The sequence below is a fragment of the Ruditapes philippinarum genome, unplaced genomic scaffold (genome assembly GCF_026571515.1).
Source record: "Ruditapes philippinarum isolate M1 unplaced genomic scaffold, ASM2657151v2 ctg7448_1_1_1_1, whole genome shotgun sequence".
In the NCBI taxonomy this organism is placed as follows: Eukaryota; Metazoa; Mollusca; class Bivalvia; order Venerida; family Veneridae; genus Ruditapes; species Ruditapes philippinarum.
In genome coordinates this window covers 16,364-41,724 of record NW_026867368.1, presented here as the reverse complement: position 1 = coordinate 41,724, position 25,361 = coordinate 16,364, and the positions used below count along the sequence as shown (strand labels likewise).

At 33.5% G+C, this 25,361-nt stretch overlaps 1 protein-coding gene across 1 annotated transcript in view; it reads left to right on the top strand.

Moving 5' to 3' along the window:
* Nucleotides 1–25,361, top strand: part of LOC132735831 (heat shock 70 kDa protein 12A-like) — a 40,283-nt gene that overhangs the window by 1,516 nt on the left and 13,406 nt on the right. Inside the window, exon 2 of the mRNA XM_060722837.1 lies at nucleotides 18,135–18,443. Coding sequence (XP_060578820.1) covers nucleotides 18,135–18,443 — 309 coding nt within the window. The remainder of the gene's footprint in view (nucleotides 1–18,134; nucleotides 18,444–25,361) is intronic.

The following is a 25,361-nucleotide window of genomic DNA, read 5'->3' as shown; positions in this document are numbered from 1 at the left end:
AATTTTGATAATTTTGGATTGAAATAAAAGTGTGCTTCATACGATTTATGATATATGATTATATAATACCTAGAAAAATAAAAATGAATTAAATCAAAATGAATTAACTTTTAAAATCGCTCAAAACGATAAAATTGAAAATGTTGCAGGCTCAGTTTGAATGAGCCTGTTCATGGACGGTAATGAAAAGAGCAAGTCACCGTCCATGCCCCCTAGCACCGGCTTAAGCAAAATTCAACATGAACTGGTACAATTTGGAATTTTGAAACATCCGCAGATGTGTTCATATGGCGATTATCATGGAACCTTCAATGTGAAACGTAAGTGCCATACTATGAAAAACGGCATATGGTCCCCAAGTAAAAAAACAAAACACACTCTGAAATTCAATAAGAGAAACATGGCGCCCCTACTTACTTTTTTCATTTGTTGGTCAGTTTTGATAATTTAAGGGGCCTAATTATTTATTTATGGGCCTAATATTCAATTATTTATTTGTTTTCTGTTTGTTCCTTATCAGTTTCTAATTATTTATTCTTAGGTAGTGGTTTGCCTGCCCGTGCTCTGTCTTGTGCCATTTCCTGTTTTTGTTTGGGTTCCTCTTGGGGTCCTTGCCGCTGGCTCTTGTTGCTGGGTCGGTTGGGGGCTGCGTTCATTGAACGCCGCCTTTCCTTGATGATCTTGTTTATCATATTTTTTGATAATTTTAGACTCAAGTAAAAGAATCCTTTATGAACTTTCTAGTGATGCCTTAAAAATGAAAATTAATAACGTAGAAGTATTAAAAATTTTGTTTCAAACTTATCGTTGTTTATTTTTTTCACTCTTAAAACCACACTCATATATTCGGGAAAAAAATCACATCGCTTCCTTCAGATACTTTATTCAAAAAAGAAAATGAATATTGAATGACAGTGAAGACGTAGCTTTGAACAAGTATATTAAAAATCTGGACACAAAGTGATCCCCCGGAAGCATAAATCACAACAAAATTACATTAGAATTGCAGACTCGGTTTTATTGAGTCTGTACATAAGGGAAAATGAACAAGTGCAACATCCCTCACGCCCCATAGCACCGGCTTGAACGGTACTCAATTCTCAACACTTAATAGCGCTGGCATCAATGATCCCGAAGGACCAGAAAAATATAACAACACTGAAGTGAAGTACGGGACAACTTTTACAGCTGCCACACGGCTGGCAGCACTTGACACCTGCTGTTGTGAAGTATAAAAATCTGGAAACAAAGTGATCCCTCGGAAGCATTAATCACAACAAAATTACATAAGAATTGCAGACTCGGTTTGATTGAGTCTGTACATGAGGGATAATGAACAAGTGCAAAAAGTTTTTATTCATACTGAAAATACCTTATTAAAGATTGTACATATGTGCTACGAATAAGTATTTTCTTGATTTCGGAAAGGAAATCTCGGTGGCCGCTTTAAAATCCTATTTTTGCAAATACTTGCATAGTTTTTGTTGAAAATGAAATTTGTTTCAATACATTTTTCAATGATACCAATAAAAATATTGGATGGTTTTTAGATTATCAATAAAATTTCTCCCTTGAAGTTGGTCATAGTTTCCCCTAAAAATTTCCTAATCGCCGATGTTTCTCAGAAATATATGATAAACAAGATCAACGCTCAATGAACGCAACCCCACATGACCCAGCAACAAGAACAAGTGGCAAGGAGCCCAGGCGGACCCCAAACAAAACACAGGACAGGGCACTAGGCAGAGCAGGCTAATCACTAAAATGATAAATAATTTGTAACTGATAAGAACACGATGTTAAATAATAAGTTAATGCATAAGTTATCTTCATCATAAATGATAAAATCAGCAATTTTAAAGTGATGTTGTTAAAGACAAAACTTTTGTAACAAATGTAACAACTATATGTTATGAAAAATGCCGTATTTTGTCCTTCAGTTTTATTTAGAAATATGGGAGAGACGCTGTTTTATACCTGTCCGCAATAGAAGTTCGTAAATACTCCGAGAGGGGCGGGGCGTTATGCTTGACTTAAAATCGTTTAACTTTGTAAATCTACTTTTGTCATTTTAAACATGTTATCGGTTAACGTACTCTTGTAGTTCTACAACTGGTAACACGTTTTCTTAAACTCTATTTTCTGTATTTAAGATTTACATTTCATTTGTATATTTCAGATCTATAAGTGTGCAAACATGCATATGTATTGCATGCAATGGAAGATACGAACTTGTAAATTTCTTGTCGTTTTAGATGTTAGGTCAGTTGTTACGATATATATGTAAACTTGTTTTATAAAGGCGGGAACCTTCAATTAAAAGATTGAATTAAGAGGCATATTATGTGCTTTGCACGGGTACAATAAAAAATGGTAGGCATACAAGTTCGCATTTTCAAAAGTCATTTTAAAAAGGAACACTTTACATGTCTGGAATTTTGGCAACAAACGCCCTCCATATTGCGTAAGTGCAAAGACAAACAACCGTGTTAAGCATGCACCAAATGTATCATTCGTGATATTGTTTGGTTTTATGAACCTGTCAATTTCATACTAATTACACGGTCAATGCACACAATATATTAATCTTCGAAAGATTTTCGGTAATTTCCGTGAGATGTACTCAGTGAGATTTGATTAAATATAATTTGTGCCTATGGAGCAATTATACTGAGCGGTATAGCGGAATAGGGTAAGCTACAGGTTAATGATTTCTAAGTGTCCTACGTGTTGTGAGATCGAGACCGCGTACCTCCAATGTTTTTTCTTTCTTCTTCTTATAACTATTTTCAACATTATCGAAACTATAATTGCTTGTTATGTTGTTCGTTTTGATTTAATATGTTTAGCAATTAAACTCCTTTTAAATAACATGCTTTCAGAATTAAAATTCATAATGAATTCAGATTAAAATTAGAAAATGTCGTTTCAATGTCGTTAAACACTATACAAATTGAGACAATATTTCTTAGTTGATTCATATATGTGTAGACAATATTGGAAGCACCCGGCCATTTTCATGAAAAAATACTGCAAAAATAAAGAAAAAGAGTAGGCCTTAAAACAACGGCAAAAGTAGGGATCGAACTACAGACCCCTAATATATAAGACAATCACTCTACCGTCTGTGCTATCGTGGATTTGACATGGCCTATGCATTAAGCTGGTGTGACTTTTCTAAACATTAGTTATTTACTCCATATTAATTCTCGTAAACTACACGGACAGAACCGAATTGAAATCGAATATTTAAATGAGTGCTATAATTTATTCAAAATTGACAGGTCAATAAAATCAGACTATACTATCTGTTCGTACCACTAAAATGAGGCCCTCCGTGACAAATCTGCTGAGAATAAAGACATTTTATATGCCATAAAATAAGAAATAGTTTTGTTTTCAGGTTCCTTTATTTTCAATCTTTACCCAATAATTTTCACTTATATATGACTAATCAAGTGTTTATAATGCCATCAATCTCTGACTTAAGCTGCACAAACAGATCTATAGCTGAAACACATTATTAGGCATTCTCAAGCACAGGCGCTGGGAGTCAGATCCTGCCCCAACGTGATACTCCTCTGTAAACACTATATCAAACACTATTTTAATATCTAAATACGAATAAGACATCCGTTACAAAGATAAAACCAGTAAGTACTTTATTGAAACTTGGTATTATATGGTATTTTTTTATACCGGTTTATGTAAAAATTGTTTGAAAACCAGTTTTATCGATGCCCAATTCGTGTTTAAATATTAAAATATTTTAATAGAGTGTTTACAGGGGCGTAACACGTCGGGGTACGGGATCTGAACCCCAAGCTTCTGTGTTCTCAAGGACATGTCAGCCATCAGTTTTAGACACATATCTGCGTAGGCATCACTGCAACTAAATTCATTGACCAACAGTATTCTTGGAAAAACACTGAATTTACAAGAATACTGTTGGTAAAAGTTAACAGATCTGACTCAACTGGTTGTCTGTAGTCAGATTTTCCATATACTTTCGGCACAGTGTTAACTACAGTATTTCTATTGCAAAAAAGCAAATTAGCAATTTGCAAATAAGCAAATACGTAAACCAGCGGTTAAAAAATAAGCAAATTAGCAACTTAGCAATTGGCAAATAAGCAAATTTGTCATTAAGCCTATCAGCCATTTGCAAATAAGCAAATTGGCAATTAGCAAATAAGCAATTCAGCAATTGGCAAATAAGCAAATTGGCATGTCCCTACCGGCATTCCATAATTAATGCTTTGACGTATCAGTTACAAACTGATAGTTATAATAACACGTAGATTTTGAAACAAAAGGGGACTAAATCGGCAAATCTTATTTACAATTTCTACCCGAGTGTTGGGTTTATGACCTTCAAAGATTCAATGTAATATTGGCTGAACACTAAGATTTTATAGCGTAAATTCATGGGAAAAAATGACAAACATATGTTCCTGGTTTTTTGAAACAGAAAGTGCGAGTAAGGTCATTTGACATGTCAAATGGTATGTATTTTCTTACAAACTAAACATCTAATGCTATGTTTGATGACATCAAGGTTTTATATTTTCTTGTATGAATTATGGTTTCATTTTCAGTTTCTTCGTGATTGGTTTAAACATTTTTAGCTCGACTATACGAAGTATATGGAGAGCTGTCCTACTCGCCCCGGCGTCGGCGTCCGAGTCCGCGTCCGCGTCCGCGTCCAGATTTTAGATTAAAGTTTTGGTGCAGTAAAATATTTTTCACTATAACTTTGTCATTTCTTAAGATATCAACTTCAAACTTCAAATATATGTTCCTTATCATCAACCACATCTTATGTGACAAGGTTCATAACTCTAGCACCAATATTTTCAGATTTATCTCCCCTTGAACTTAGAATTTTCCTTAAAAAATACTATTTTTTTACTGATACTTCTTTATTTCTTAAGGGATCAACCTCATACTTCAAATATATGTACCTTATCATCATCCCCATCTTATGTGACAAGGTTCATAACTCAAGCACCAATATTTTCAGATTTATCTCCCCTTGAACTTAGAATTTTCCTCAAAAAATACTATTTCTTACTGTTTCTTCTTTATTTCTTAAGGGATCAACCTCATACTTCAAATATATTTACATTATCATCATCCCCATCTTATGTGATGTAACCTGTGTATCGTTTTCTGTTTATCACTGGTATATTGTATCCTCCGTGTTATGTTGTATTTGGTTGGTATTCGCCTAACTGTTGTGTCGTCGTTTGTTTGCCTAACTGTGGTATTGTTTGATTTTATTAACCTGTCAATTCCATACTAATTATACGGTCAATGCACAGCATATATTAATATTCGATAAATGCTCGGTAAATTCCGTGAGAATGTCCAACGTGTTGTAGATCGAGACATAGTATGTCCAGGTTTTTTTCTTATTCATAACTATTTTCAACATTTTTGAAGTTATGGTTGTTCCGTTTTTAATATGTTTTTGCACTTTTTTTTGTAAATACTATACTTTTGTATATATAACATTGTTATATTATAACTGTTTTATAATAGAATTAATTCTGTAAATTCATTCGGATTAAAATCAATAAAATGTAATTTCAGTACACAAAATGTGACAATTCAGTGTTTCTTAGGTATTTCATATCCGTGTAGAAAATTTTGCAGGCGCTTGACCATTTTTATTAAAAAATTCTTTAAAAATAAAGAAAGAATAAGTCTAAAAAGAAAGCCGAAAGAAGGGATCGAACCTCGAACCTCTCATGCAGTAGGTAATCACTTAACCGGCTGCGCTATTGCGGATGTTACGAGAATTTTTATTAAGCTAGTGGGAGTTTTCCAAACGTTAGTTATATACTCCATATTAATTCTCGTAAAATAAACGGACACAACCGAAGTGGGATCGAATATTTAAATGAGTGCTATAATGTATTCATAATTGACAGGTCAATAAAATCAGACTATAACAGCTTTTCAAGTTGGAGATAGACGGATGTTGTGACGTTGGCACGTACCGGTACAACTCTACGCATCATAATGGTATATTCCCCCTGTCCCCTTTTAAAGAGCTCTTTACCCATTATAATGATTACATTCCATTTTATAAAGCCAAAAAGTCTATAAACTGTAGAAAACTTACGTTTTCTAGCCCTATGTAATCAGGAAAGGATCGCCGTGGAACTATTTTCATCGCGGAGGACGACATATTCGACTATGCACGTGCAGGAACTTTAGTGTGTGTGTGTGAACTTTATTTTGTGTATTTGTACATGTATGTGTTTTATAGTGAAAAGTGTGTATATTTTATTGGATTAAGGATGTAATGTAAGTACTCTTTCTATATAATTATTTTGGTCACTTCGGTAGTTAAATTATTAGAATCTACTTGTATACTGTACAGTTTATTTACATCAAAGTTAGGTTATCTTCAGTTAGGCATTATTCGTTTCAGTACAGTACATGTAAATTTTTGATATAAGAAGACTTTTCTTTCCTACGAATATTTTTTTTTGCTTGTTTTCTTGACATCTATATTAAATTTTTTGCTATTTCTTTTTTATCATTTTGATAAACTTACATATATCATTTAACAGTAAAGTTTTATTGTTTTAAATTGACAAACAGAAAGTTAGGTTCGTTTTACAATATCTAGTACACATTATATTTTTGAGTGAATATGTTGCGTAAGTAAGAAGTATTTTTTTATACAGTTGTAACAAATATTGTCTGTACATATAGATGTTTGTGTTGAATTTTGTGTTTGTGTACATATCATGGTTTAGAAACCGTTTAGCATAGAATTTAAGCAAAGTTGATTTGTTCTGGTGTTCACAGTAACCAATGATTTGTATTAGATGTACTTAGTCCGTGTCCAATTTTCCCAAACTCTCTCCCAAACCACTTCCATATACTAATACAATAAATGCACTCACGGTATGAATGAAAAGATTGAAATGGTAACCGAGAAAAATATCGTGTTTGGTTTTATTTTTTGTCGGAGTCGGTTTATTTGATCGTGTTTTTGATTGACCGTTTGTGTAAAACGGACTATAGATACAGGTATTGAATAGATCAATTGACCTAGTTTGTAAAAAAAAAAATGACGTATGTTACAAATATTTTCCCACGCTATGTTGATCTAGTTCTAAGACAATTCTTTATTTTGATGTGACAATATTTGGAGTATGATTGATATAAAAGTTGGCAATTAAGGTTTAATAAATAAAAAAAGGTGTAATAATAACAGGAAATAGTTTGAATACCAAAATAGTGTAAAAAAAAACAAAAACAATTACTTTTTTGTGTTTTAAATAGATCTATATTGATTTTTTATTTGGAAGTTTGCCCTATATTATCCAATATTGACCCATATATACATGAGTTCATTATTTATAGCAGAGTGTTATATTGATATTAATACATAGCTGTAATTACATAAAGCTGTGATTACTATTTGATAGCATAGTGCTGTATATTTTAAGATACTTTATAGTCTACTGATACTAAAAAAGTGGATTTGATTCAATAACATGTCTGAAGAAGGAAATAAATCTAGCTTGGATAGCACTTCTCCTCAGCCAGATATGGAGGAAATTTTGAAATTCATTGAGGACAGATATATGCTTATACCCAAGACTAAGCCCCCACATATTAAGGATACTATTCCGTCCACATCTACCATACCAACTGTACCATTTGATATTTCTGGTACAGGGGCACCATTATTTGCCAATACAGGTACAAAACCTAAGGTTTCGGTTAGTATTCCTCCTCCTATTCTTTTGCCAAATTTGAGTCTTGGTAACCCATTAGCAACTGGATCTATGGCTGGATCTGGATATGCAAATCAATTTATGGCTTCTACGCCTGGTCCCTCTTTGTCTGTTCCCAATCAGGTAACAATGCCCCATTCAGTCATTCCCAAGATTCCTTGTTTTTCAGGAGATGAACCTTTACCTAAGGGTGAAGTTCCATATGTTGTTTGGAGATATGAAGTACAATGTCTGTTGACAAATCCGGATTTAACAAGGTCTACTGTTCTCCAGATTATTAGGGATCATTAAGGGGTACAGCTAGGATCATGACAGTACCATTAGGTCAAAATGCAACTGTCAAAGAAATATTAGGTAAACTTGATGTTATGTTTTCAGAGCTTCAACTAAGGAAGATTTGTTTGACTCAATTCTTTAAATAGTAGACAAAATCCCAATGAGTCGGTAACTACATATGCATGTAGGTTAGAAACCCTTTTACAGTCAATTATTGACAAAGGTCAACTCCCAGGCTTAGCAAGGAATGACATTTTGCGTCATAAATTTTGGACAGGTTTATATTCTGATATGCTGAAATTTCAGACTAGGCATAAGTATGACTCTCTTGATGACTACAATTTGTTAGTTCGAGAGATAAGGAAAGTAGAAAAAGAGACTTCTATTAATCCTACTCGAACGTCTTCTGTCCCATCAACTAAGCATACAATAAAACATACACCATTGTCTGCTGAATCTTCTTTTGAGCAACAACTGTCTGCTTTAGAAAATAAGTTGGATTCTAAAATAACCAATATGGAATCTAAACTTTCATCTTTTAAAGATACTATTGAAGCAAATATAGATTCCAAATTTAACTTGATACTTCAGAAATTAGAAAATCGAAGTTCTAATTTCAGGTCAAGTTCACACAATAATTTTGGAACCAACACAAATAACAAAAGCAGGTACAACAACAACAACAACAGCAGCAACAACAATAACAGTAACAACAACAAAAACAGTAATTCTCACACAAACACAAGCAACACCAACAATAACAACACAATTTTAGTTCTAGATCTTATTCTAGAGGTAGAGGCAGAGGTTCATGGTAGATATAACCCTCGGGATTCGAACCAATCAAACTGATAACCCGCCTCTGTTCGCGGGCAGAATAGAGGTTGGTAATCTTAGTGTTCACTGAGCCCAAATCATTTGTAAATAAATCAAGTAGGACTCAACATAGTTCAATTGTAGAGAATCTTATTGGACCTGCAAATGAACACAGTATTATTGTAAATGGAAATACCTTCAAATGTCTGCTTGATTCAGGTTCTATGGTTTCTACCATTAGTCAGTCTGCATTTGAGACTTTAAATCCTAAGGCTACTTTAAAAGCTTTAGATTCACTTGGACTTACTCTCTCTATTGCAGATGGTTCTTCATTGAAATATTCAGGTTATATTGAAGCAACTGTATGTGTTCCATTTTTTATCTTCTTTTAACCTTGACATTTCCTATTCTGGTAATACCAGACAATGATTTTAATATTTCTTGTCCAATAATTATTGGAACAAATGTACTTCGCCGTTGTAAAATGTTTTGTGAAGGAAGTACCTGAGGAATTATCTATTCCTGAACAGTGGCAAATGGCTATGGATAGTATTGACTCTCATACTTACCCTGTAAAGGTGTGTGGAAAGAAAAGTGTAAAAATACCTCCATTTGAGAGTATCACACTTAATGGCATTGCTAGGAATCTTGATCAGTTCTATATGTTCTGTAGTTACTGAAAGTCCTGAAATCTTTAAAGGGTATACAGTTTGTCCACGTGTCATCAAAACACATAATGCTGTTTCTGCAAAAATATCAGTCAAGGTTTGTAACATGACTGCTAAAATATTGACTATCAAACCCAAGTCAGAAATCTGTACTATTACAGAAGCTAAAGTGATAGATGATATTTCTTCTTATATTTCTCCTGATGTTCCTTCAGAACCTCCAATCAAGGACATTTCAGTTGATTCTTCCAATCTAACACCAGAACAAACTTTAAGATTTTATCAGGTTCTTGGTAAATGGAAGGGCATTTTTTGTACATCTACTAAAGAAATCCAAACCACTGATTTAATTGAACATCATATAGAATTGGAAGATGAAACTCCTTTCAAGGAACCGTATCGCAGAATACCTCCAGCTTTATATGAGGAAGTTAGGGCAGCACATCAGAGAAATGTTAGATGCCAATATTATAAGGGAATCTAATTCGCCTTTTTCCTCAAATGTTGTTCTTGTGAGAAAACCTACAGGTGCCCTTAGATTTTGTGTTGATTGGCGTAAGTTAAACAACAGAACACGCAAAGATGCATACATGTACCACGCTTTGACGACACTATTGATGTCTTATCTGGTTCAAAGTATTTTTTCTAAAATAGACCTTCATTCTGCATACTGGCAAATTGGTTTTAGCAGAATGTGATAAGCCTAAAACTGCTTTCTCTGTAGGAAACTTAGGTTTCTATGAGTGGAATAAAATGGGATTTGGTTTAACAAATGCCCCCGCTACCTTTCAGCGTTGCATGGAAAAATGTATGGGTGATATGCATCTCAAAGAATGTTTAATTTTTTTAGATGACATTTTAATATTTTCTTCCACTTTTGAGGAACATATTTCCAGGTTAGAGTCCGTCTTTCAACGACTCAGTGATCATAATTTGCGTGTCAAGCCTTCCAAGTGTGAATTTTTCAAGTCTTCAGTTACATATTTAGGGCATGTTGTTTCTGCCAATGGTATTTGCCACAGACCCAAATAAGCTTTCAGCTGTACAAGATTGGCCTGTCCCTATAAATATAAAAACTCTTAGACAATTCCTTGGATTTACAGGGTACTATCGTAAATATGTCCCAAACTATGCCCAAATAGTAGCCAACCCTTGAATGAACTTTTACAAGGTCATGGTGACAACAAACGATCAAAGGGGTCTAAGAAAAAGGCTAAAACACCAGTTAAGTGGGTCTGGGGTGGAGCACAACAAAAGGCCTTTGAGTTAATTAAGGAAAAGTTAGTTTCTCCACCAATATTAGGTTATGCTGATTACTCCTTGCCTTTTATCATGCACACGGATGCAAGTACCCATGGTCTTGGTTCGGTCCTTTTACAGGAACAAGATGGTAAGGAACGCGTAATTGCATATGCAAGTCGTAGCCTCAGACCAAGTGAGCGTAACTACCCCGCCCATAAACTAGACTTTCTAGCCCTTAAATGGAGCATTACAGATAAATTCCATGATTATTTATATGGAAATGAATTTGTTGTTAAAAACTGACAACAATCCTTTAACCTATGTGACTACCACAGCTAAGCTAGATGCCACACAACATAGATGGCTTGCAGACTTAGCCAACTACAATTTTACTATGGAATATCGTAGTGGTAAGCATAACATGGATGCTGATGGCCTATCCAGACGACATATTTTCAGGATGAGCTTAAGGCTATCTACCAAGCAGTTATTATTTCTGCTCCTATCATCAACTGTACTTCAGGTGCAGCAGCCCTTCAGATGGCCACTGAAGAGGCTGATGTTACTGATTCAATTGCAAACATCGATTGGTTTAATGAGCAGTCCAATGATAGTACTTTGAGTCTTGTAATGAACTTCCTACGTAGCGGTTCCCTGTCCAGGGGGAAAGATACCAGTATTAAGCAACCTGCTGTACAGAAGTACATTAGAGAAGCAAATCGGCTTTTCATACAAAATAATATTCTGTACAGAACCGCTACATTGGATGGTCAACAAGTCAAACAGCTTGTCATTCCTGAATCACATAGGAACATCGCCATGAAAGGTATTCATAATGATGCCGGGCATCAGGGCAAAGAGAAGACATTGTGGCTTGGTAGACAAAGGTTTTACTGGCCTGGTATGGAAAAGGACATTTTCAGTTGGGTTGAGAGATGCGACCGCTGTATCAAGCGTAAGACGCCATGTAACAAGCCTTTCGCCGAACTGAAACCTATCCATACTACCAGACCAATGGAATTGGTTTCCATAGACTTCTTAAAGCTTGAGCCCAGTAAAGGTGGTATTGAAAATATCCTTGTAATAGTGGACCATTTTACACGTTTCGCACAGGCTATTCCATGCAGGAACCAGACTGCAGCTACCACAGCGAAGGCACTCTATGAAGGGTATTTTCGATACTACGGGTTCCCAGAGCAATTGCATAGTGACCAAGGTCGCAACTTTTTAAGTCGCACCATTCAGGAGTTATGCAAGATTGCTGGCATTAAGAAGTCCAGAACTACTCCATATCACGCCATGGGAAATGGAGGTGCTGAACGTTGGAACCAAACACTCCTGAAAAATGCTTGGAACCCTTGAAAACCACCAGAAGTATGACTGGAAGGCATACATAGGTCCATTGGTTCAGGCATACAATGCCACCAAAAATGATGCAACCGGATATGCCCCTCACTTTCTGATGTTTGGTTGGCACCCACGGCTTCCTGTAGATGCTTATCTTGGCACAGATCCTTCAGAAGAGCACACAGGGAATCAGTCCTCTTATGCATCAAAACTCCATCGGAGATTGCAGATAGCATACCGCAGGGCTGCAGAAGAAGCTGGTAGGATGGCTGCCAAAAACAAGACCATATATGATCAGAAAGTGAGGCATACTCGACTTGATGTTGGAGATAAGGTACTGATTCGGAAAGTTGGAGTGAAAAGGGACTAACAAGTTGTCAGATCGTTGGGATGAGGAAATTTATATAGCAGTCCTTTCTATACCCAATCCTGACATTCCCGTGTATAGAGTTCAGCAAGAAAGCAAGAAGGGCCCAATTAAGACTTTACACCGGAATATGTTACTTCCCTATCCTTTTACTCAACTTGTGGAACAGGAGAGTATCAAACCTAGACCAGAAAGCAGCTCTCGCAAGAGAACTCCTAATAAGTTCAGGTCGACAGCCGATACTCTGTCCACTGAAATCAAGGATTCCACTGATTCCGATTCAGATAATACCGAAACATTATACCTACCTCCACCACTAAGACCCCAGAAACGTCCTAAAGAACAGTCCAGTAGGTCTAAAACATACTGTGTCTGTGACCCCAGAACCTTCAAAGGCTCTGGAATCATTTCAGAGTGACCCCTCTGCAGAGACCATTACTCTATCTGACCATTTTTCAAGAATTGATGGGTTATCACCGCAATCAGCGACTGAGACTAATTTGGTAAGTGATCAGGAAGTTGGCTCCACCCCAGTACCTGACCCTGAACCTCCACCTCCAAGTCCTCGTCCTGTAAGGCGCAGAGTCCCACCGCAGAGATACGGTGAATGGGTTACCCCTATTGTAACAAATCCTAGCCAAGATTTGGAAGTATTTGTATGATTATCATATATTATTATATAATGTAAAATTTTGAATTTACTTAATCAATTTCTTCACAGAAATTAAGGTCAGTAAACCTGATTTATCAATGTTTCTATTTTAGAAATAACTAGGAACTATGTCTGAACAAATCATATATGTTTTTCATGTGTTTATACAGTTTTAAAAAAAATATAAATAAAAAAAAATATTGTCTCCACATCTGCCATATGTGAACAAGTTGTTGTTTGTATGTGGAGAAGTTGATCTTGAAGTATTAGAGAGGATGACGGATTTATTATTGCATACTAGTACCAGTGTACTGTGATGCAACTTTGTCTATCCATTGTAAATATTTGTAAATAGATTTATTTGAATATAGAGCTGAATCATATATATGAACCTATTTCAATTAAAGAAATTAACTTATTAATTTCACATTACAATTGAAAATTCATTAGAAAGATATCAATAGATTTATATTTGTCATTTCATAAAGACAAGAAATAAACATAATTGTTGTGTATTATTATACACATAATTATGATTTATTGAAGATGATTATGTCCTGATGTTTTTATTTGAAACTAAAATATAACTGAGTTATGGAAATGTCAGGAGCCATTTCCTTAAAGGGAGGGAATGTGTAACCTGTGTATCGTTTTTCTGTTTATCACTGGTATATTGTATCCTCCGTGTTATGTTGTATTTGGTTGGTATTCGCCTAACTGTTGTGTCGTCGTTTGTTTGCCTAACTGTGGTAATGTTTTGTATAGTCTGTTTCGTATGAGAGGTCACTGTAAGTTGAAAAGGTTGTATGAATGTGTTCACTAATATTTCACGTGCATGACCCTAAAATCCCCGCGAAACATTTTCTTGCTTAAGTAAAATATTTCCCTTCGCCAGTTCCACATTATACGAGTAACTGATAACTTACTTTACAGTATAGTTGTTGATAGTAGTAGTTACTTATTATAGTAAACTTGAACATCATTTATGGAAAGTTCTTGTATGCTGATCCTGGTAAGAATTTATATATTTCTAATGTCATATTTATTCTTTTCCATTGATGAATTGGATGAAATGTGTAATTTTATTATTTTGTGTAAATCAATTATTTGTAATTCCTTTGTATTTTGTTTGTAGGCTCGTTTTTGTATGTCCGACAATAAAATGATGAAATAGAAGCAAGTCTTCAATCAATTATCCCCGGTTACAGTGACAATGTTCATAACTCTAGCACCAATATTTTTAGATTTATCTCCCTTTGAACTTAGAATTTTCCATACAAAATATTATTTTTTACTGTAACTTATTTATTTCTAAAGGGATCAACTTCATACTTCAAATATATTTAAGTTATCATCATCCACATCTTTTTTTTTTTTTTTTTTTTTTTCGAGCATATATAATTTTATTTTATAACAACATTATCATTTTTGTCCTAAAGTAAGACTTTACAATAAACCTCTGTAGAGCAAACACCCTCTCTACAACAACATTTTTTTTTTTTTTTTTTTTTTTTTTTTTTTTTTTTGGGAACCACTTTTAAGGCCCGTTTATTTAAGAAAAAAATAATACAATACAAGTAAACAAACCATGATAACTTTAGCATTTTCATTGACATGTATATAATTAAAGAAAAAAAAATATTTTGTTATGTTTTTAGTTAGAATATATAAGACATTTTAAAAAGTTAAGAGGTTCATTCATTTATCCAATTACACAAGAAAAGGGGCAAAAGGTTGAAAAGTAAATAAAAAGTAAAAAGTAAATAAACTGCTTTAGTAGCATATTTTTCTTCATGTACTATTTAGAAATCAAACAATTCAATTAGATTTATCCAGCAATTTTCAAATTCTTCTAGTGTATCATTTTGTAACGCAACAAATCTTTCAATTTTTAATCTGTTTAAAAATTTTCTTTTGAAGATACTTATATCTGGAGTTTGTTTTTTTTAATTTACTGGTGTAAATGTAATATTTTGAAAAGAGAGAAAAATATACGATGTTTTTCTATCTTTAGCATGAAAGAAAGATGTGAAATTATCATACGTAACATTTATTGCTATTTCATTAAGCCATTTGAATAAATTATTCCAGAATATTTGTACTGTTTGGCAGTCCCAAAATAGGTGTTCTATACTTTCAACATCCATACAGCAAAAATCACAGAGACTAGATTCGGTTAATTTACATTGAAGGAGAAATTTGTTTGTTGCAATATTCCTGTGTAAAAAATTATATTGAAAGTTTTGTAAAATATTATCTTTGCAATACACTAAAACGTTTTCGTAAATATTTTGCCATTGAAATTCTTTTTGTGGAAATCGTTCATCCCATTTTATTTGCGATTTTTTTTTATTTTTTACACAGTGTTATTTGCTTTTGAATCTGTGTTAACTTGTTACTAATATTGGACGTGTTTGTTTTTTCTATGATATCAAAAGTGCTTATTTCTTTAGGCGTTGAAGTTTGATTAATTTGTTGTAGTTTACGTTTCCATTCTTTGGGTATTGATGAAATTAATTTATAAAAGTTAAATATTTCTGTATTAGGAATGTCAAAAGTAAGTTTCAGCTGGTCAAAGGTTTTAAATTGTTTTGTTTCAGTGTTAAAAATGTCCTTTATTCTATTGATATTTCGACATTTCCATTTTGGAAAAAGAATTAAAGATCCATTATTTTTTATGTGTGAATTCTGCCATATTATTTGGTCTAATAGATTTTGTGGATTTTTATTAAAATTTATTTTACTCCATGACAGTAGTAATTCTTTTAAGAATGTATTTTCAATTTTAAGTTTCTGTATATCATATGTGTTTAAATTACTTTTAAATATGTCGATTCCACCTATTTTTTGTAAATTTTTCTTTATTATCTCTTTCCACAATCCATGGTTATTTTCATCAAATATTCTTTTGATCCAGCTTGATTTAATCGAGTTCATAAAAATCGGCAAGTCTATCATATTTAAGCCTCCATATTTAAAGTCTTGTATAATTACATCCCTTTTAACTTTGTCTCTTTTTGAGTGCCATATAAATTCAAAACAATTTTGTGTAATTGTTTTCATAATTTCTTCTGGTGGACTCGGAAGAACAGATATTATTAAGGTTAGTTTTGAAATAATTAAGGATTTTAAAATTGATATATTGCCAATTGTTGTTAAACGTCTTGCCCTCCATCTATTAATGTCTGTTTTAAATTGGTTCAATTTATTCTCGTAATTTATTTTGGTTATTAAGTCACATTTTGAATGGAAAGTTATGCCTAATGTTTTTGCACATTCTGAGGTCCAAATTATATTTGAATATTTTTTTCTACAATAGATTAAATCATGTTGATTTCTAAGTGAACCTATTCTGAGAACTGTACATTTTTTGTAATTAAGTTTAAGACCAGAAATAAAGGAAAATTGTTCAAATATGTTCAAAGTTTCTTCAAAGCTGCTTGATTTACCATTTAATATTATAGTCGCGTCGTCTGCAAACATGCTATTTTTAACTTCTACATCAAAAATTTTAAAACCTTCAATATTCCTATTTTGTCTTATAGCTATTGACAATAGTTCAATTGCTAGGATAAATATATAAGGAGACAATGGACATCCTTGTCGTACTCCTCTTTTTATAGGGAATGACTCAGACAAAAAACCATTGTAAAGTATGCAACTCGTGGGTCTTTTGTAAATAAGTTCAATCCATGCTTTTAAATTTGGTCCAAAGTTAAAAAGATCTAATGTTTTAAATACGTATTTGTAGCTTATGCTATCGAATGCTTTTTCAAAATCAGCAAAAAATAGAAGTCCCGGTTTATCATTCTTTTCTGCATACTCTATCACAATATAAAGCAATCTTATATTTTCACCTATGTATCGCCCTTTAATGAAACCTGTTTGACTATCATCAATGAGTGTATTTAACACCCGTTTAATTCTATTAGCGATAACCTTTGTAAGTATTTTATAATCTACATTCAGTAAACTTATTGGTCGCCAGTTTGACAATATTGATAAATCTTTATTTGGTTTTGGAATTAGAGTTATTAAACCTTGTGCTTGTAGCTGACTGAGACAATTAATTTCAAAAGAAAAATTCAGAGCACTTCATCCACATCTTATGTGACAAGGTTCATAACTCTAGCACCAATATTGCAAGAATTATCTCCCCATAAACTTAGATTTATTTACTAGAAAAATGTTATTTTTTATTTTAACTTTTTTATTTTTAAAGGTATCTACCTCAAACTTCAAATACTTATTCCTTATAATCATTTACATTTTATGTGACAAAGTTCATAACTCTTAAGCAATATTTAAAGATTTATCTCTCTTTTTAACTTAGGATTTTCTTTAAGAAATATAATAACTTCTTTATTTTTTAAGATATCTACTTCAAACTTCAAATATATATTTCTTATCATTACACAAATGTTGTGTGGCAAGGTCCATAACTCTTGCATGACTATTTCTAGAATTATTCCCCTTGATCTTGGAATTATGTTAACAAATGTTATATTTTTACTATAACTTAATACTTAATTATACATAATTGATTTTTCTTTCATAGTTTTGTCCTCCTTACTGCGTCCAGCATTTTATTAGTCGAGCTTCGCTGTCTCCTGTGACAGCTCTTGTTATATAAGCTAGATTGCGAAATAAGTTTTTGCAACTTTTATTAATCACGCTCGAGTCCGTTTCATGGAACCAACCAGTACTGGTGTCATATGAAGAAACATGTGGTCGTTAACCGATAAGGGCTCGAACCCATGATCCCAGGGTTGAGAGGCAGATACCTTATTCACTAGGCAATCGCTCCCTTTCTTCGGGATCATTTACACATTAACACTTCTCGGAGATTCTCTACTATTGAGGTTGTTTAATGATTTCTACATCTAATTTAGCCGATTTACATATTGTTTTACGGCGTACGGTATCTTAATAATAATACATATTTCAACACAATATAATACTGTTTAAAATCTGCTATTACCATTTCCCATTGTTTTCATAAGGCTACAAAGGACTTGCTCGTCGGGGCGATAGATATTGGCACAACTTATTCCGGCTGGGCTTTCTCCTTCCTGCATGATTTTCAGTCGGATCCTACTAAAGCGTCTGTCAAGCAATGGCACTCAGGGTCTGGAACTCTAGTGACAGAAAAAGCACCCACGTGCTTGTTGATAAAATCAGATGGAAAGACCCTCGAAGCTTTTGGATATGATGCTGAAAACCAATACAGGGAACTTGCAGACAATGAAATGCACGAGGAGTATTATTACTTCAGAAGATTTAAAATGGCTCTAAATAAAAAGCTTGGTGAGGTAGGTACTTGTAACTGTTTGCTGTTCTAATGTGACTTGCTTAAATTCTCCACTGCTAAAGGTATCCATAACTTTTCATTCCGGTATTCTTATGTACATGTAACAAAAAGAGAATTAACTTTCACACATTATTTCGTAAATTCAGTTGTTTTAAAGAATTTACTTGCACAATTTCATGTTCTAGCTATCTCTTTTGTATTATGATTATAATTTGAACAAATGTCAAGGGAAAAACAGATATCAGTTGTTTCTATTTGCAATAAAAATGTATATAGAAAACAATATAGTAGTGATAAAAGCCGATTTAAAATTGTTAATTGGTATTTTGAAAAAAGGGTTATATATTACAGAAGCTGGACCGTGGCATGACAATAGAGGATGAGATGGGAAAATCGATGGTTGCTATAGACGTTTTTGCCATGGCAATCGAATATCTGGTAGGAGATATGATGAAGAATGTAAAAAATAAACTAACCTCCGCTGTTGAGAAAGATGAAGTCCACTGGGTGCTAACTGTCCCAGCAATATGGACAGATGCTGCAAAACAATTTATGAGAGAGGCCGCGGTGCAGGTAATATTCGTTTTCTCTATATGACCTTACATGTCAGAATTGTTTCCGCTTATTATCTTGAAAATTATTTATCACAAAGTCTTCCTTATCTTTCTTTTTTTTTGCATAACTGAACACTTTCATGTACCCATTTATGGCAAGTTTCTATAAAAACATTACCAATGTTAGAAAGGGGGCATATGTGCCGTTCGACATTTCTTGTTAAATTTGTCTTTTGATGTCTTATCTGTGATATGCAGGCTTCATAACATCATATCTCCTTTCAAAATTCCATTTTTATTTAGTTCCACACATTGTTTTCTCGTTAAGGGTTCACACATTTTTTTACTTGGGGACCATACGCCACTTTTCATGGAATGACACTAACGTATCACACTGAAGGTTCCATTAACAAATTTTCGGATGTTTCTAAATTTAAAGTTTACAATTTTCATATTTAAAAGTTGAATTCTGCTTAAGCCGGTGCTAGGGGCATTGATACCTACTTGCACTTTCCAGTACCGTCCATGAACAGGCTCAATCAAACCGAGCCTGCAACATTTTCAATTTTGTCGTTTTGGGGGTTCTTTAGGGATTCCGTTTTTCCGTAGTTTATTATCTAGAGGCCACGAGTTATTTTAGTAATTTTTTTTCATCTTGAACGATAGTTAATATTGTTACACAGAAGCAGTGGGCAAATAATGATTTTCAGTTCAAGCCACCCAGGATTTTTTTCTGTTATTTTGTTCTTTCATATATTTTCATTATTCTTTAAAGTATTAAATTAAGAAATATAAGCTATTAGTATATACCATAAAGATTGCCGAGTCAAATAACTTGACACTAACCAACGCACACATGCACGCACTCACGCACGCACCAACACACACACACACACACACACACACACACACGCACACACACACAACCGTGTGGATTCGAATCCCTTTAGAGACTTTTTTATCTAAATATTTATTATTGAAGATGTATTACGATGTCGCACTTTCAAACACGTCTGTCGATTTTTTAGATAGATATTTTCTTTGACTCTGCTTGTTAATATTCCAAAAACTCTTCCTTCGAAAATATCATTTTTTAAGGTATCTACTTCAAATATATATTTCTTATCATCACCCACATAAGGGATGTGTCAAGATTCATACCTCATGCACACATTTTCTTTAGAATAATCCCCCTTGAACTGACAATTTATGTTGTAAATATTTTATTTTACTATAACATCTTAATTTCTTAAGGTATCTAATTTCAAGCTTCAAATATTTCATATTTATTACCACCAACGTCATGTGCCACAAGATGCATAACTTTAGCATGGATATTTCCGGAATTGTTCCACATTGTACTTTGATTTTTTTTAATTATTACTTTTTTGCTCCAACTTCTTATTTTTGTTAAGGATTTACTTTATACTTTAAATTTTTGTTTTATATTAACTCTTATATAATGATAATAATAATAATACTGATGATGATGATGATGATGGTGATGCTGATGATGCTGGTGGTGCTGATGATGATAATAATAACATGACAATGTCAATAACTCTAGCGTCAATATTGTCCGAATTATCTTCCCCTTAAAGTTAGAATTTTCCTCATTATTTTCTGTTTATTTATTGCTATCAAGTAAGAAAAGTTATAAATACACGTCCATTTCAGTTTTTTGTTTAGATTCATATTAGACAAATAAAACGGATTTCTAGCGTTTGAGAATATACCTTTTTTTCAGAACAGTTGAATTTGATATTATATCAAATTATAAGTGGATGTTTTACAAATATGAATAACATGATTTATGATTTAAAATGTGTGTTGAAATTCAACAGAATCTCAACCAAAAAGAAAATATAGCTACAAGTATGAGTAGCTTTTTATAAACTTATGTAAATAGAAGTGATCTGGGTTGGGGTGAGTTTATCTTTGCCAAATATGTTTAAATTTTTTATGTCTGCATATTTCTTTCAAGGCTGGCCTTTTGACAAACAAATTGACGATTGCACTTGAACCAGAGGCAGCATCGATATTATGCCGCCATCTATCGGTGGACACAACCATTTCTGGTGGAAATATTTCAATAGCGAAGATGCCTGTTGGAACTAGATACATGGTTCTCGATGCAGGAGGTATGGTACATTTATATTAATCTGAATGACGACCATGCTTTTGCATATGACACCAGAAGTTCTTATTTCTATAAAATACTATATAGCCTATACACGTATTTATAGTAGGTGGATCACGTAAAATACAACAAGGGCAACATTGTCGCAAAATACGCCTCTCACAAAAATTTTTGTTAGGGATGTTGGAATTGTAGATATGTATATAGACGATATGCTGTGGGCAATATCCGGACAATATCTGGATATTTTATCATCTCTAGTGACCTTGACCTTGCAAATATTAACCTAAATTACATGTGTCACATTTGTAGCCATGATAGTTATTATTTGTGTTAAACATTAAAATCCATCAATAAATAGTACCCATACACAATTTTACCTCTCTATGTGACCTTGATTTTGGTAACAGGGACATGGATTATGTGCGCAAAACTTAGCTTCACAATGGTAATGATAATGACTATTAGTATGTTGCAATTCCTTAATAAATGATGACTACATAGTCCGAATACACATTTTCATCAGAAATTTGACCCCTATGTTTGACCTTGACCTTGGCTGCAGGGTCCTAAATTTTGCATGGGGACACTCCGTCTTACCATGATGAGCATTTGTGCCAAGTTGTATTGAAATCACTCTATGCATGTAGAAGTTTTGCTCCGGACAAGCGTTTTTCAATGACCTCTAAGTGTGACCTTGACCTTTGACATAGAGACCAGGTTTATGCACATGACACTCCTTCTTATAGTGGTGAACATTTGTATGAAGTTTCATTAAAATTCCTAAATTCCTCAATGTGTGTAGTAGATATGCTCTGGACAAAATCTCTATATCTTATCACCTTTAGTGACCTTGACCTTGCATATATTAATCTAAATTACATGTTTCACACCAGTAGTCATGCTTATTACCATTTGTGTTTCATTCCCTGAATAAATGATGACTTAATTGTCCAAATACACATTTTCATATTTTTATCTGAACTTTGACTCCTATGTGGACCTTGGCCACGCAACACTCCGCCTGACCGTTGTGAACATTTGTACCAAGTACATATTGAAATCCCTTTATGCATATAGAAGTTTTGCTCCGGACAAGTGTTTTTCAATGACCTCTAATTTTGACCTTGACCTTTGACCTAGAGACCTGGCTTATGCATATGACACTGCTTCTCATAGTGATAAACATTTCTATGAGGTTTTATTAAAATTCCTCAATGTTGTAGGAGATATGCTCCGGACAAAAATTGGACGCCGCCGACCCGCCAGGTGAGAAATTATAATACGACACGTTTTTCAAACGTTTTATAAAAATGTATGCATTTCGCTTAAAAATTTACAAAAAAAATCGGAAAATACCTGGGCATTCCAAAAGGTTTAATGAGAACCCTTCTGCCGTAAATACACAAAAAGCAGCTCTCGTTGTCGAGTACGGATCCCGGACATGTCACCAGCAATGCTCTTAAAGGGTTAATTTTGAAGCGCCAAGTGGTGATAACAAAACGTCATGCAATTTTCACTGAGTATAAGACAACGATATAAATTTTCAACAAGGACATAGTCTGAAGCCGATAGTGACTTATTATCACATTACTGATATATATTATTGGTGTGCTTTTATTACTTTTATGTAGTCTTGAAATAGTATCGCTTACTATTTATACAATAGCATAAATCTATGGTGGTTGATTTTTGCCATTCGTGTTTTCGCCCCGCCCCCAAGCCAGTTAAACTTGTTAATTCTCGATCTTTCGCTTGGCAGAATGTAAATTCGGTAATTTCTTTTCAAAAAATGCTTTTTGGAACTTACAATATTGATAAATCTTCATTTGAGCATTATATTTATGATATAAAACCATAAAAAATTGACTTACAAGATATATTACTTGTTGAAGATATTTAATTTAACCATTTATTGTTCTGTTTTTAAGTTTCCTTTTAACGTATCGACGTTTCTTTCAGGTGGAGCATTAGATATAACGGTACACGAGGTTGTCAGTGAGAACAGCGTTAAAGAGATCCAGTCGGCAAGTGGTAGTGGATGGGGAGGTATACTTGTTGACAAAGCCTTTGAAAACCTGCTAATTTATCTAGCTGGGCCCGACGTTTATGATACATTTAAACGAACGGAAACGGAAGACTGACCTGACCTTTGGCGTGATTTTAAAGTAAAGAAGCGATTAGTTGCACCGGATAAAAATTCTCGCATTAATATGAAATTCCCAATATCGTTCGGACGAACCTTTGAAAAATGCACTGAAGGGAAACTGCTGGATGCCATTGAAGCTTCCAAATACGCTGATGACATTCAGTTTGGTGAAGACAAAATCAAATTTTCCGCCAGTCTGTTCATGAGAATGTTCTATTAAAAAAGCCATTAGTCATGTGTCAACTCTACTTCGAGAAGAAAAGTTAAGAAAGATAAAAACAATATTGATGGTAGGCATTTAGTCAGAGTCTTCCGTGCTTCAACAGTCAATAAGAAACGAGTTCTCCGACATAAATGTTGTGATACCAATCGGTGCTTCTTCCACCGTTCTGAGAGGAGCTCTTGTTTATGGACATAGTCCAATATCTATAAAAGAGCGAGTCTTGAAGTATACCTACGGTGTTGGGTGTCGATTACAGTTCAAGGAAGGTGTTGACCCTGAACACTTAAAAGTTACGACTGACAAGGGTATAGAGTGTAAAGCTTTTAGCAGACATGTTCAGAAAGGTCAGTCAGTCAAATGTAATGAGCCCCAAGTTAAAAAAAGATATACTTCAAATAAAACTTTCCAAAAACGCATGACTTTTGAAATCTTTGCTACAGAGTTGCCTAACACCAGATACGGGAGTGAATGCTTTCAAATTGGCGAACTTAGTCTTAACTATCCGGAACCAGAGGAACAGATTGGAAGAGCGGTTTTTGTTTCTATGACGTTCAGTGGTACGGAAATTATCGTTAAAGCAGTTGATGAGAAAACTGGAATGGATACGAATGCTTACATAAACTTTTTTGGATAGAAAAAGAAACATAAACTCCTGTTAGAGGATGGAATTGCAAACAAATGATCTTACTATCACCAATTCTGTGTACTTTCCCATGTAGATGATATTATCAATGAAACTTAAATGTACTTGTAAATCAACATACCTAGATAAATACATGTATAAAGGAAGGAAATCAACTTATAACAGGAATCCAGAAAATGGATAAGACTTTGAGGAAATAATATATATATATATATATATATATATATATATATATATATATATATATATATATATATATATATATATATATATATATATATATATATATATATATATATATATCAGAATCGAATATAAGGATGAAGTTCATGTTAAAGTTTCTGATGATGTTATACACAGCATCAATTTCTATTGCGACTTTTATTATTCTTGTATCTAAAGACAGGTTTAAAGCAAAGATTTTTTCATTGGTTATCTAAAATGTAACGTTTCTGACAGGTGATTATAAATCATATGTAGTTCAGTATATAAGTATATTCCAATTTCAAGTGTGTTGTAAGCAAACAGTAAAAAGCATTCAGCATTGTGTTTTTAATGTCGTGGATCTTAGCAAAATACGTATATCACATTGTAACTCAATATATCGTTTTTCTTTTTTGAAAAATCCGTCCATGTTTGGGAACATTTGTTTTGACATTTGACGCCCAATTTGATTGTGCAGATATGTTAGTGTTAATAGAATATGTTTCAAGACTGTTAGAAAAACATATTAATAAGTGATATAAAATTGAGTGAAATAAAATCCCTAAAGAATGTCCAAAACGCATAATTGAATATGTTGCAGGTTCGGTTTGACTGACCCTGTTCATGGACATTGTTAAAATCATACTTTTATCACTCTGTACTTCTTTTTGTTAATTTTTTACCATAATAACAATTTGTTTTATGTGTAAAGATCCATGGAATGTTTGATCATATTTACCTTTCGAGGTGACTCGTCGGGAGAAAGTACAGCATCTTGAATTTATAATATATTGTTTTTTTCTATCCTTTAACATAAAGAGCTATCTATAGCATTAGCAACGCATTCAGGTTCGACATTGTAAATGTATTTGCTTCGTCTGTTATATTTCGTTATATTTACTGCATGTATCACATGAACAAATATGACTCGACAGAAAGAAGATTAGTATGTAGGTACTCGAATAGACAGTCAGAAACAATTACTTGTAGCATTATTCTGTATATA